At 37.3% G+C, this 15,607-nt stretch overlaps 1 protein-coding gene across 1 annotated transcript in view; it reads right to left on the bottom strand.

The window, feature by feature from the left end:
* FAF1 (Fas (TNFRSF6) associated factor 1) overlaps window positions 1–15,607 on the bottom strand; it is a gene marked incomplete at its 5' end in the record, with an annotated part of 148,045 nt that overhangs the window by 115,843 nt on the left and 16,595 nt on the right. Inside the window, 4 exons of the mRNA XM_010180871.1 lie at window positions 1,504–1,609; window positions 9,560–9,648; window positions 9,997–10,088; window positions 13,444–13,652. Coding sequence (XP_010179173.1) covers window positions 1,504–1,609; window positions 9,560–9,648; window positions 9,997–10,088; window positions 13,444–13,652 — 496 coding nt within the window. The remainder of the gene's footprint in view (window positions 1–1,503; window positions 1,610–9,559; window positions 9,649–9,996; window positions 10,089–13,443; window positions 13,653–15,607) is intronic.

Here is a 15,607-nt window from a genome sequence, read left to right as displayed (position 1 = left end):
CTTCAAAATTTTATATATTACATTGGATGTGATACTTAGATACAAGACCGAAAGGCAAAGAAAGTTTTGGTGCTCGTGCAGGTTATGGCTTGGTAGGGGTTGGTTGGATTTCAGCTGTTTAATGGAGAAAATCATAACCAACTTTTAAACTGCCATTAGCAACAAAGAAGAAAACTTCAGTGCACATAAAGGCAGCCTGGGTTCCCAGGCACTGTCACAGCTTTCTGCTTCCTTTAAGCTGGGTGAAACCCACCAGTGAAGCAGTAATTGGTACAGCACAGAAAAAACCAAACAGACAATACGTACGTATGTGATTTCTTTTAGAATCTCGCCATTTCAAAACTAAAAAGAAATATTCTGATTTCCATATTCAAAATATTTTTAATTGTAAGTGTCAGAGCTTGGACCTTCAAAAAATAAATGGATGCAACTATTTTTGTTTATATTATTTTTTAAAAATAAAAACAGAACTTACTATAATAGGTTTAAAACTGTAAAGCAGAAAACAGGCTTTCACACAGGGTAAAGATCAGAACTTAGCTCTTAATAGGATTCACAGTGAAAACGGTTAATGATCATTTATTGTCACATGAGATACTGCTCCCATAGCCAGTATTATGGAACTTAAAATAATTCTGTCTACAACATCAGCATGTGATAAGAAAAACTTCAATCAAATTTGTTCAGCCCTAAAAGACTGAGACAAGTGTCAGACCACTAGCAAATATACATTTAATTTAAAAAGCAAACATTTAATCTGAATATTTTGTAACTTGAATTCTAAAGAATCACTTTTCTAGATTGTTTGTCATGTCTCCAGAAGTTTGTGAGTTTTACAGAAAATAATATCCAAAACATCTGGCATTAGACACAGCACGGCGCATTGGACAGCAGCCTTTGGCTTTAGAAAGGAGTTTTAAAAATATGCACGTACTTGTTGTTCTAAAGTCAGAGGGTCCAGAGTCATATTGGAGATATTCGTTCCTATAGGACTTAATTCTGACACAGTTCTCTACAACATCACCCCTTGCTGGCCATTCTACAGAACGGCAGTGACGTCTGTTATACACAGAACCATCTGGCTACCAAGCCAGTAAGAATTACAGCACTACGAGAGCAACCAGCAATGGTACAGATGCCTACAAAATGGTGATGGAGCTGGTTAAAAGACAGCAAGACAGAGAGATCTTCAGGGTCTTAAAAATAAAATGTAATTTTAATAGCTTCCTCATCACTCTAGAAGAACGCAATAAACACTGTTCGTATATTTTGCTACTACAATGTAAAAAAAGAAACATTTTTTCTGTATAATTGAATAGAAAACCTTTTTTAGGCCAAGTTCTTTAATTAAATTGCAGCAATCTTGATGATCCAGTTGATTAAACCAAAAGAAGACTAATAAAATAAAGGAAAATCCATCAAGACCATGTAAACCCTCTTAAACAGAGCTGGCATCAGCTATAGTGAGCTATATTTATTCTTCAGCTGTGAAGCAGCACTCACCTCCTGAATGGTACTGCTTCCTGAGAAGTTGAGGTTGTACTCCCGCTGGACTTCTCGATGGGTGACGATCAGCATGAAGTTCTGATTTAATGACTCCTGCAGGGCCCTGAAATGGTTGAAAGAAAAACAAGAAAATCGGAGATAAGCATGTTATAGCTTGTTTTACAGTTAGATGCAAAAGCCCCAGGGTACCCTAAACTCTACGTGGACAAGTCCAGGCACAACATTATCATCTCTCTTTTCACTCTTAAATGCAAGGAAGCATGCTGAGAATGACCAAAGGCCATTCCGAGCTCCATCCTTAAAAAGGTGACTGCAGCCTTTAAAGCTCTCCTAATGTTAAGTATTTTCAAAACTGAGAGTCACATTATCTTCACAAACATCGGGTATACTTAGCACTCATAATGCTATTAATACCAGGTCCGTAAGCATATCGATGACCAGACAAAATATCAAGCTGCAACGCACATTAAGAACTGATGGTAAGTAGAACAAGGCAAAGCATGCTCTCGCTTCTCTGGCATTACCTGAAGCATAAACCAAACGGAAATTCTTCCACTTAGTTTCATTCAAAGCACATAAACCCAGCTAATTAGAACTGGAAAACTAGCCACAGCAAAATTTCTCATGTGGGTATTGAGCATTTAGAAAAGTTAGTTCTGCTCAAATTGGTTTAAATGCACATTAAAACATCTTTAATCACAAGAATTAAAACCAAAATCTTAAGATACAGATTAAACAAGCCAATCATATGATCATGTTGTCACAAACTTAGGGTTTTTCGTGATTTTCCTGGTAACAAAACATCTAGATGTTAAAAAGGCATCCTGTTTGCTTAATTACATACACAATTACGCTGCTATCGACTTTTCAAAGTAGAAGGCAGGAATTCTGTTACAGACACGGCAATTACAGCTGTGCACAATCTTATATGGGCTACAAAACTGCAGCAACTTTGTAACATAGCTTTGATTTCTAAACAAGATTTATGCAGACTTGACCTGTTCAGTAGCATATGGAATTAAACTGGGCTTATCAATTTTTATTTTTTTTAATCACACACTCTTAAAAGAATGACAGACTGGGGTTTTTTTCCTTCACATCTTCACTGTTCCATGACACTTCAACATGCCATTCCTCTTAGCAATAAAAGAAATTCTGTATGCAGGTGAGCACAGCTGGATCTTAAGATACAAGAAGACAAGAAAGACTGCTAGATTATTTGAGTCCTGATTTGTTAGTTTTAATTTTACTGGAATTACTGAGCTGCAGTTTCGGTGCTCAGCTGGTAAGGAACCCATGCAAAACTCACTGGATGCTTTAGCAAGAGATGCACAATTGGCTTTAACATCTGAAGAGAAATTACCTTACAAAAATATCTTCACTACAGACACTACAAATGCAACCTGAAGCAAGTCACCTATGCTGAACATCAAAGTTGGCTACACTTGTCACAAAATCTTGTAAGAAAAGGCCTAAAAAATTAAAATAGTTAACAGTCCTTCAAAAGAGGAAAAAAAAAAAGAGAATCCTAAAATGCTGCATGCCTATTTTCACAGGTAATTCTAATTTGATTGTTAACGCTAAGTTTTGCACCGCCGTCACCATCTTTTCTTTTGGCAAATGTTCAGTAGTAACTAAAATATCCTCCTGCGCTTTTTCAGATTCTGATTTTTTATTTGTTTTCAGCAAATACTGGAGGCGAATGACATATTTAATTGCTCTGAAATCATTAATTACAGCATACGTGAATGGCTTTGGATTCCATACAGAATTACACAAGGCTCTATTATAGCTGTTTTTGACTCCATCTGAAAATCCTTAGATGCAAACCGATAACAACTCACATTTTCATTCTGTAATTGATGTAAACATAGAATGAAACAGGCTACTTTGATCAAACCCTCAGCTTCTCAAGGTATGCACAATGCACACGCATCGGCACTAACCAAAATACAGCAAGCTAATAAAAAGCATCTGTTCATAGGAAAGGTTTTCCGCTTCTCTATTTCATCTGGATGCAATAGCAGAGTATTTTTAGAAAAGGAAAAATACTCTTCAAACACAGTTAATTTAAGTGCCTTATATTTAAAAACCTCCGTTTTTGAAGTAACTAACAATTTTAGCACCTCTACTTTTTGGATTTCTAAACAACACAAGCTCAGTGTTGTTAAAATGCAAATTCTCAGTACATATTCATAGTCAAATACAGCCAAAGAGGAGGCAGAAAATTAAGCTGGCTAACAAAAAAAAAACCCACCTGAAAAAAATGAGGAAAATTGGTTTTGAAAGTGTTAGCAATTAAAATGCACGGTTAATTATTCTCCTTTTCTTCAGAAAAATAATATAATGAGGAATACTACTTCTGCTTACACAGAAATACAGTGGTCAACTGATCCAATCCTTTGAGCTCCTACATCAAGGTTTCCTAAGGTCTGACAGCTGTGAGACCTGGACCATATATGTTAGAAGGTCGATGGGAGCAGGAACCGACGGCACATCTGATGGGTCAGCTGTGCCAGTGACTTCCTACACTTACCAACACCTTCTGCAGGATGGGCTTGATTTTGATGGCCAGCAATGTCAGTCCCCACCCATATTCATTTCCTCTAGCAACTAAGGAAGGAGATTACCCCAAATTATTTCTCCCAATAAAACTCTGCTTCCAAACAACAGCTTGCCCTAAAATTGTATTTTCAGTCACTGATCAAACGTACAAATGATCAAATGTACAAAATAAGTGTACAAAGTAAGTGTATTTTAAGGGCACTTCTCACTGACCGCAAGCTGAAGCTTACTTTTGCTTCTTTTTAGGTGCACATAACTGTATTGAGAAGACTGACTTTGAACACAATGCACATTCCTAAAATTTTGGCTTCAGTGTTTGCAGCATTTTTCCTTTTCCTGCAAATGTCATCAGTTGACTATACTCTCCCAAAAGAAACATCTGCATTAAAAGAAAAAAATACCAGGGCCAAACCCCAGGTTCCATTAAAGTCAAGATAAATTTTCTTTTTTCTACTTTTTTTTCCTCAATTTTTTTCCATCAGGGCTAACACAATTAATCTGAGAATTAATTAGTGGGAATAGAAAACAAAATTCTACAAACAGGACTAAAGTAGGCCACTTCTATCAGCACCTTTTCCCCCTACTGCAAACCCTAGTTTTCAAAAGCATTTGCTGATAGATTATATACTGCCATGACTTTTTTTTTCCCCTCAATTGAACAATTATACATTCAATATTCAGCACATGAGGCAAGGGAACTTGATGGTATTTTTGGCCACCAGTCTTCCATTAGAGGAACTCTGCCTACACTCAAAAAAGAAGTCTAAGAACAGACAAAAGAAAATGGACCCGAGCACAGTTATTGCTCTGGCCAGTTCTAGCAAGAAAGACTCGGACCAGGTTAGGATTTCATATGGACTGTCTATATAGCACTAGTTATCGGCATTATCACAATGCACAGAAACCTCAGAGGTGGACCAGAATTCAGCTGGGTTTGAAATTCTACGGTATGCAAACAAAAATGTTTCTCTTTGAAACTTGAATTTCAAGCAACAAAAGTTGTAAGAATTTTTTTCCACTAAACTCAAAATACCAAAACTCAATTAAAAGTCTGGAAAGAGCTTATGCACCAGCTACTCCATCCAAATTCCAATACAGTACACAATTATAAACCGCAAGTCTAATAAATTAAGAAAACAAACAATATTGAGCCAAAAAATGTGTATTCTTAGGGAACAGCAACTGGTCAATCAGCATATGCAATGCTTAAGTAGGATGGTATTAGTACTGTTATTTATCATATTTTAAGCTTTCAGTTTTACTGTTTTTTCTATTCGTATATAACACAATGTATAAAATAGATTGGTTGTATCTATTGTTAAGTGACTGCCTTAATGCTTTGATTTGTTCATCTAATACTTTGCTTTTAATAGCATTTTTCTTTGGCATTTTAGTAATATATTAAGCTTTGAAACCAAAAGTATATCCGTAATCAATGCCCAGCAAATGTTCCTTATCAGTTCAGTTGTGTAAGTTTTTATGAAATACATTTAGCATTTCCCATTAGGCAGTGTTTCTCTCAGTCACGTGGAGATTTTCCCCAAAATCTCTGAATTTTATATAAAAAGGTATGACACAAGGTAATTAACATTTCCATTTTAAACTTACAGATTTATACAAGCTCATGTCAACAGAAGTCCAAATTTACTGTAATTACAGATTATTTACATTAAAACAAAATAAGAAATCAGTATGTAAATGTAATGTTTGTTGTAGCTAATGCAGCAGGAGGTGGTAGATTAGGTTCAAACAGCAATCAGTTAGCAAATCTGGCTAACATGTAAATGAGCTGAAGCCCTCTTGTTTACATTCTATTGCATTTTAAACTTCAGGATTTTTAAAATGTCTCATGAGCAGATGTGAAAATAAAACATTAATCTTACTGTTCTTAGTGAAGCTTTCAAAGTAACTAAAGCAAGGCACTGCTCCTGTCCAGCTAAACAGACAATACTAATAATTGGAGTTGCAGGTTACACCGTTCTTAATTAACACTCTGCTACAGTTGATAGCATACAAGACACTACGCCACGATCACCACTGCTCTGCAACAATCTAAAACACAGGCTTTCAGCAATATATGTACCCATTGCTCAAAAGATGTGAGCTGTGGGGTTTTTTCCTATCCACACAGATGACTGCACTTCTCAAATAAGTTAAAATCACTTAGTGAAAATACTTTATTCATAATAATCTCCAAGGTATGCACCTGGTAAAATAGCTTTTAACCTGTTTTGAACTTTCCAATGATTCATGAGGTATAACAAAGTATCTAAGACTTTCAGATATTCAGCAAAGTATAAATATAAAATACATTATTATATCCACTAACACAACAGCCAAATTAAAAATTGATAAAAAGCATCCTCCAGAACATGCAAGACAGAAAGGAGAGATGATCCAGATGACACAGCTCCATGGCCAGACTCACATGCCTGTGCTTTTGATGTTCCCCTCTTGCATTATCCAAAATCCTTTTCCTGAACTGGGTATTGCTGGCTTTCAAGAGGCAACAAAGGGAAGCATTTGCACTCTGAGGAAGCAAAGAATCTAATTTGACAAAGCTGGTGCAAGGATCTCTCCCCTTGGACAGTTAAATGAAGGACATTCTTTGTCACCTTTCCTTTTAAGACTGCTTTCCAAAGGAAATCACGTTCTTCTCCATCCACCTGTCTTGTTTGGTAACTTTTGAATACATTCACTAGTTTCAGTAAGTCTGTCAGCGTTACAGAGGCCTCAAAGATTGGGTGTAAATCAACAACTGGATGGACGAAAGGGACCCAAATTATTACCCACCTTAGTAAAAGGTCACATTATAAGCATAGCATTTTATACTCCATCCAGCTGATCTCTGGCCAGTGGCATGCAATTTCCCCTTTCCTTTGATATTACCTGACTACCAGCTGGAGATGAGAGGCAGGGCAGGCCGACTATGTAGAGGAAAGAAAAAATCTTATAGATGGTACAAAAGACATGGGAAGAACTGGAGGCTGTGTTGGAGACAGGTGAGATCACAGGAAGCATGGAGGGAGAGGGCTGAGTTACTGCAGCCGCAGGGATGAGGCAGGAATTCATTAGAAATCAGGTTTTATTACATCCACAGCTCACAGGACACGTCGTTATTGTTCTGGATATCGTGTGTGGATAAGTATTGCTTTGCCAGCTGAAAGTGAAAGTAGGTCATGTAACCCTACAGGTGGTATTTGACATTTAAATTTAATCTTTACACCTCAATTTACTAGCATGCCGTAGTAACTCACCGGGTTTCTATTACATATAAAAGCTTTAGATATGCCACTGATGAATGAAGATATCCTAGGAGATTTTTGCTTATTTAAACTGCAGGATCACTTTGCCATTACATTGAGATGCTAGTTTAAATCAGTTCTGGGTTAAGCCCATTCAGTCTGTCACAATAAACTTCAATGCCCATGTACCAATACATTGGAAAATGACATTTCAGACACTGCTGTCCCTCAGTGTCAAGAACAAGCACAGACTGGAGTTTATAGAGCTGTGACCGTATAGCTCCTTTTAAGGAGGGCATATACATAAAATATCATGTACTGAAATCTCAGTTATTTCAAATATCAATTTCTGGAGATATTAAAATCACAAGTATTTGTCTCTAGTTCAAAACAGAAAGCATTTGAAGAAAACAACATATGAACTCACAAAGTAAGAGGCAAAGTTCCCTAGCATCCATTAATAATAGATGTGAGCATGACGCTTTTAAAAATTGTGGGTAACAAACTAATCTGAATAATAACTGACCTAACAGTAGGCAGTAAACAGTGTAACTGGGTTTGGTACATTGCTTCAATTAGATGTGTTTTGATCTGCATTGACGCTTTAATTGGAGGCAAGCCTCCCCTTTCATCTAGAATTTATGACTTCAGGAAGATGATCTAGCCTTCAAATTATCCTCGTTTAAGTAGCCACTAATTAATCACCATTTGCTATCCCAAAAGTACCAACTTTATCTTTAAAATATCCAGAACTAATCTCCACTATGAAACAAGTGCAAACTGTAAAGGTAACAGCTACTTTGATTTTACTAGCAAGAAAAGTTCTTCCAAACCATTCATCCAATAAAAAAAACCTAAGAACTGTTTTAAAGTTTGTTGTTATGCAGTTTATTTCAGTTGCAATAAACCATGTTTTTGAGACCCCAGGTTTTTTTTCCAGAGTGAAAGACATTCAAATTACAATATATAGTGATACCTGGCTTGAAAACTTTTAAATTGGAAATGGATTTTTAAAAAACCAACCAATTAGTATCTACAGTGTCTTTCCACAGTATTTCCACTCTCCTTCAATTAGCTGCTTAAGTGCAAGGGCTTACTGTCCTCACACACAACCACAGCTTCTGTTTGCACATACAGAGCACACGCCTTGCACATACAGCTCACCACCACCCTGCTCCCTCTGTTCCCATGCGACTATTCCCTCTCTTAATGTTTCTTTTATTACTACTACTTTTATAACTCATATCAGCATCCTTATTTTCTCCACAGACTACACAGTTATGTGCACAAGTACCTTTAACAATATACGAAGTCCTTTTAGTCGCTAGGAAACCAGCTATTTATTTCCAATGGTTGTCAAAGAATTTCCTTCATCACTAATATGACTGCATTTGTAGAATATTCTCCTATCAACCACAATAGCAGAAAACCAACTCCCTCTCCAGACACCTTGAAGGCACTCCAGTCGAACAACCATGCAGTCTGACCAATTCCGAATGCAGCCCTCTCCGCTGGCTTGCGGCCGGAGCAGCACTGCTCTCCCAGGCTCAATGACTGGGCACCCTCTAGCGTCTACTAATAAAATTAATATTTTCCTGTGTACAGGTCTGCTTTTGGGAAAGGGAAGGGCAGGATAGAAAACAAGCCAAACTAATAAAAGTAATTGCAAATTTCTTTATAAAAGCAAAGATTCCATTTACCATAAAAGAACATTTAATTTTCAAACCTTAGCAATATCCACTGACATATGAACACTCACCGTTAACTTTGAGTATTCAAATCAGCAGTAAAAGATATCCTGTGCAGTTAGAGGAAATTGACTTTTCAGCCTATCTACATACAAGTTCAAGAAGATAAAATAACGTAACAAACATTTCAGAAAGAAAATTCTGATCTGCTGGCAATGATCTGTATAAGTTTACATTAAATGAACCAACATAATGCAGTAACTTACAAAAGGCCAGCTCTCATTTCCACAGGGACAAGATTTCTGCTAAAGTCATCACATCTGGGAGGTGTATATTCTGCATGTATGTAAGTGGTTCATGGACCACACCAAGGTTTTAAAAAGCTTAATCTTCTTTTCAACAATGAGGTGCTGAGGTAGTTCACCCCAACACTTGCTATAGCAGTGAGAACTCTTTGAATTTACTGATTGCAGATTCCTGCAAGGACACATGTGGCTTCATAAAAACCATACAAAACCAAATCATAAAAGTAGAATTTATGGCCAAAAGACTTACCCAGAATGACTTGAAGAAGGAGGAGGCAGGTCAAGTGTTAGAACATAAAGACTATTATTTTTTGGCAAGTGTAGAGTTTTTAAAACAGTCTGAGGGGAGAAAAATAATTACAAATATAAAACATTCACCAATTTTTACATATTAATTTATTTCTTTTACTCATTGATACTTATTTACAAAACCAAAAAATATTTTGTTTTGAGATATACTTACTGTTAAGTTTATAACATCCTTACTGTAGGTGGGCCACATTATACATAAAAACAACATTGATTAACTTCTTTTTTAACAATGTTTTAGTTTAAGAGTTCCTAGAATGCCACCCGAGACATCTAACACTGTTTCAAACTCACAGTTCTTGTACTGTAATCCCCACCCACAAACGCTCAGTTTGAAACTCCGAATTCAATTAACTGAAAACACAGCTGAAAACTTACGCTATCATCTACATCTCCAGTCTTCCACCCTTTTAACAGCATTTTAGATGCAGGGATCTGAAGTTCATTTTCTAGAATGTGTTTGATATCTCCTAAAGAGAAAAAGAAAATATGTAAAAATATACACACTTACTGCTTATTTATTTCAAACAGTATTGAGCTACAGTTAAAAAATGAGAGCAAAGAAAATTCACTATGAAAAACATTTTTAACCTAGTTAGCCTTGTAACATACACTTCAAACAGTAAAGTACAAATGAAGCTAAAAAAAAAATTTAAAAGTCATATAAACCATGAACAACTGGAGAATCACATGAGGATGTGATGATCTGTACATATATTTGAATAGTTCTACACTGCTTATGCTAGGCACACACACTTGCAGATGCATGCTACCTGGAGCAATGGACTTCGCCAGCAATAAAGTAGGTGCGTATTTTTGATACCTAATTCCATTTCCAATAGTCTTGACCTACAGAACTGGAATGTTCATATAATTTAACTGCTCTGCCAGCTTTTTCCATGTTTTGCCCATTTCTATGCTCTCCTCTCCCTGTAGTTATTACAGTCATAAAATACTTCAGGCTGGAAAGGAGGTCAGCTAGCCAGCTCAAAGGTCTAATTAAATCAGTTCAGTCAAGGATTTGTCCAGCTGACTCTCGAACACCTCTAAGGATGGAGGTTTGACAGCTTCTCTGACAAGACTGTTTCAGTACTTTACCACTCTCACAACTGAGGAAAAAAAAATCCTTATATCTAATGGGAATTTTTGATGTTGCAAATTGTGTCCATTGCCTCTCATCTTATTATCATGCACCTCACAGAAGAGTCTGGCTCCATCTTCTCTGTGTCCTCCCAGCAGGCAGTCCTAGACAGAGGTAAGGTCTCTACCTTTTTCTTTCTCTTCCTCAGGCTGCACAAATCCAGTTGTCTGTGCCTCTCCTTCTATGCTGCCATGTGCTCCAATTCCCCTGACTCTCTTGCCAGCCTCTGCTGGACTCACTGCAGAATGCCAACATCTTTCCTGCACTGGGGACCTCAAAATTGGGTGCAGCGCTCCAGATGTAGTCTCGCAAGTGCTGAATAGACAGGAAAAATTATTTCCCCAGATTCTTTGGCTACACTCTTGCTAACACAGCCTAGGATGCCGCTGGCTTTCTTCACTGCAAGGGTGCACTGCTGATGCACCCGTAGGTGTTTGTTTTGGTTTGGTTTTTTTATAAAGTTGCTTTCTAGCCTGTCAGACTTCAGCCAGTTATCAGATGGGATAACATGGAGTTATCCTACCAGAGATGCAGGACTTCAACTTTGCTTTGTTTGAGCTTCATGAGGCTCCTGTCAGCCCATTTCTCCAGGATGTCCAAGGCCCTCTAAATAGCAGCCTCGCGCTCAAGAATATCAGCCACTTTCTCTGATCTGGTACTCTTTGTGAACTTGGCAAAAGCATTAACCTTAACAACTAGGTTTTAAAATAAAGACATTAAGCAACACTGTTCCTAGGATCAACCCCTGAGGGACGTCCTTAAACTAGTAACGGTTCACCAGTCATAGTTTGAGCCCAGCAGCCCAGGCAGTTATCTACCTACTTTATCAGACCACTCATCCAGTCCTTATCTTAACAATATGACTATAAGAATCCTACTGCAGAGTAGTCTCACTAAAATCCAAGGGACATCCACTGTTCTTCCTTTGTCCACAGAGCCAGTCATCAAAACAAAGGCAAATAATGTTGATTAGGCACAATTCGCCCTTAGCAAATGCAAGCAGGCTGTTCCAAATCATCTTCTTTTCTATCCTGTGTTCAGAAAGAAGCTTCCAGAAAGATTCCATAATCTTCCCATAGACCAAGCTCAGCAGTCACCATTGAACACTAACCTTACATTTTCCTTAGCCTTTCTTTTCATGCTGATGTACTTACAGAAGCCCTTCTAATCCCTCAGTGGTTTCAGCTCCACCGAGCTTTGGCCTTCCTAATTCCAAACCTGCATATTCTGGCAACATCTCTGTATTCCTCCAGGGTAGCACATCACTACCTTCCACCTTCTGGGCACTTTCTCTTTGTGTTTAGCTTCGTCAGAAATTCTTTGTTCTTCTGTGCTGGCCTTCTGCCATGCTTGCTCCTCTTTCTGCATGTCGGAAGGAACAGTTCTTGTGCTTTGAAGAGGCAGTCCTCGAAGATTAACCAGCTTTTGGGCCCCTTTGCCCTCAGGGCAGTCTCTCATGGGATCCTGCCAAGCAGATCCCTGAAAAAGCAAAAAATCTTCTTCCCTGAAGTACACAGTTGAAGTTCTACTATTTGCCTCGCTCACTTCTCTCAGGACTTTAAACACAAGGCGGCCCTCAATCTCCACAGGCCAAGATAGAGATAAAAGTTCTACAGTGACTACTTCTGCCCTACAGATTAATCATTTATACCTGAAAGAAGTTAATAAGAAAAAAAATAAAATACTATGGCTGTAAAATTCTTATTTGCTCAGACGTTTATATCTGCTTTGTATGGATGCAAATCAGTGCAGTGGAAAACAGGAATTCGAACTAAGCACCACGAGGTGGCACTAGCCATTACCAAATCGAATGCAAAGGTGGCAAATAAGGATCAAAAGTTTCCATTACAAAATTTCATCACAGGCATAAGGCTGCAGCATGGAAAATTGTTTTGATCAACTATTTCTTCATTAAGTTCCTTATTTTGATCTGTAGAGAGTCTTCACTTAAAAAAATTATATTTAAAAAAAACACAAACAAAAACCCCAAACAAACATAAAGCCCCACCTCTTCATCCTTAGCAAAAGTAAATTAACTCAAAGTTCGGGGAATGTGAACAATAACATGCTCTGCAATGCTAACAATAGTGTATTTCTAACACACTGTTACAGAATGCATCGGTTTTACGATGAAGACAATAAAACTTACAAAAGAAACCTTAATTTGCAAAAACAAGTCAAATAAAAATTCAAAAAAGAAGAACGCAACAATGCTCTTAGCACTGGAAAGAATTCCTCTAAATCTTGTCAGCAATCCTACGCAGAAGGAGATGCCATACAGATTTGAAAAGGCAATAACAAGATCATCCGTTTATTAGATTCCATCTACACTAATCCTACCCCATACTATATTTTCATGCCTCAACTCAATCAGCAATCTCGATTTTAAATCTGAAGCAAGTTCATAAGAAAACTAGATTTCAAAATAAATATTCAATAGATCACTAACCTATACAATGGATTAGTGAAATTTTTGCTTTTTTGAAGGCTGCAAAGAGATTTGAAAACAGTAGCTGTGACAGCTGCATTTTCTGGAGGTTTTTTTTTTTTTTCTTCTTCTTCGAGCGATTTTGCTTTGCTTTCTTTTTTTAGGATTTGGATTTCTGGGGTCGGGTATTTTCTGTTTGTTTCAGTTTTAACAATTTTACCACAACAGTTTTAATTTAATTTTTACAAATCCTTACCAACTGCGGAGCTGTCTTCAAGTACTACATCCACATTTCTGTCTCTGTATTCAACCCTGAAGTCCAGCATTCGAGGTTGTCTTTCCACTATTTGTCTAGACGGCACTACATGGCGAAACGCTGAGGATGAGGAAGGAGTTGAGGAAGCTGCTGTAGAATGACTTGTGGGGCCATACGCTGGTCCATGTAAAGTCTCTCCACCATACTCACTGAAAGACATGCAGATAAGAAGATTTAAACGGAACAGCTTGATGTGTTTAAATTAAAGTTAGCAAAGCAAAATGAACAGCATTATTCACTTACTGTGGTCCGCAGCACATACCTCTTGAATAAACTACACTGTAATTTCTGAAAATAATGTTTTTTTAATAATTAGAAAATAACTTTCATAATATTAACACTTAAGTGACTCAGAATTGCTATAGGATAAGAGATTAAATGACAAACAAGAATTTAAGACATTATTTCAGTCTAGAGTTTACTATGTAACTAATATCAGAATTATCTTGAGAAGAAGGATTATTTCTTGTTCCAGGAGTGCTGTGACCGTATAAAAATTGGCACCATGGCAACGACCATCTTTCTACATCATTGGGCTAGTATCATATGGACATGAGATTAAGAAATAAAGCTTAAAATACTGCACGTGTATCAGTATTTTCCAATAACAGATTAGTGGAAAACAAGTCCAATATGAAAATAGTTCTGTACTTAAGGTAAATAAATTAAGATAATAAGGTATATATATTGCAAAAAATACCTAGAAGTACAACAGGAAAGCAATGCTGAATTCTAGCTTGTCTTTAAGTTCAAAATCCTTCAGGCCTCCTTTCAGATAAGGATGTCTCCATACCTGGCTCAAGGACATATACAGCATTACAAGTCAGAATAAACTGGAAACCCTCACTACCCAGAAGCACTTCATCCTCAGTGAGCCTCTCCACAGAAAGCATGTAATTGGGATTAGAAACAAAGGCAACAAAACCTGAAATTTAAGGAACATTACTCCAGGCTGACAAAAACCTGTGATGTTCAGAAACTAAATTTGGAAGGCAAAAGGCTACATAGGGCGAGCCTAGAGCTTTGCCTTGTAAATGTCCTTACCAGGAAGATTATCTGTCTTGAGCAGTGACAGGATATCACAGCAGAGGATGCAAGCTCATACAGTGTATGCACTGAAAGAACGGAAGCCGAGCAAAGAAAGATTTAGGAAGCGCTGAGATGTAAGTTGTCTCATTTCCAGTCTGAAACAGAACCGATCTGAAAAACGCACTCTGCCCTTCTTGAAGATACCACCAGAACTCTCAATGGAAATGCTTCTTATAGCACATCAAATCTGTCATCTAGAGGAGGCCTGAACTTAAAAAAAGCATAAATGTGGATGGCATGCGTGTCACGGAAGTGCAGAAGCTATACACAGCTACTGCCACTCCCATTGTTGCTCTTTCCACACTTGAAAAAGAAAAACCTGTTATGCTCCTGTAAAACAAAGGGCTCCTTCCCTTCTCGTATCTATGGGCTCAGAAGGATGAATTCCCAGCTACAAAGACCCACACTAGAAGACCCATTTCAGAGGTCTAAATAATACAGGGAAGTCTTATTTTCAGGATTTAAAAATGTATAATTCAAGAGATATGTTCTTGTTTTAAATCTGATGTCCTACTATGAATTAAGTACTATAGACATTTTGTTAACAGACCTAAGAAGCAATGAATACCCTGATTCTCAGGACTGGATTTTTTATTTGTTTATGTATTAAATAATACAATTGAATTATAAAACAAAATTTATTTTTTCCTTCAATAGATTAACTAAATCCAAGTCCAGTTGTATTAACTCTATTTGATTCCACCAGAAAAGGCATCCTACATATCTGACTGGCAATCTCTAATGAAACATAAAAAGCCTTATCTGAAAACCACTGGAAACCAGACTCCTAAGGCTTCTAGGTCTCCTTTTAAACTACTTCCATTGGAAAAAAAAAAAAGAAAAAGAAAAAGAAAAAAAAATCTGAGACACAATTGACTGTCTAATCATTTCTAAAAACTAATAAATCAGCATTGAAGAAAGCCGTAAGTGCACACTGGACCAGCATGTTATCCAAGTCAGACATAACTACTCCCAAGCTCCCTCCTCCTGACCAAATGGTTCACGGAATCATGGA

This window comes from Mesitornis unicolor, unplaced genomic scaffold, assembly GCF_000695765.1.
Source record: "Mesitornis unicolor isolate BGI_N332 unplaced genomic scaffold, ASM69576v1 scaffold6953, whole genome shotgun sequence".
Classification (NCBI taxonomy): Eukaryota; Metazoa; Chordata; class Aves; order Mesitornithiformes; family Mesitornithidae; genus Mesitornis; species Mesitornis unicolor.
Note: the sequence above shows the minus strand (reverse complement) of the source record. Positions and strands in the feature narration are given on the sequence as shown.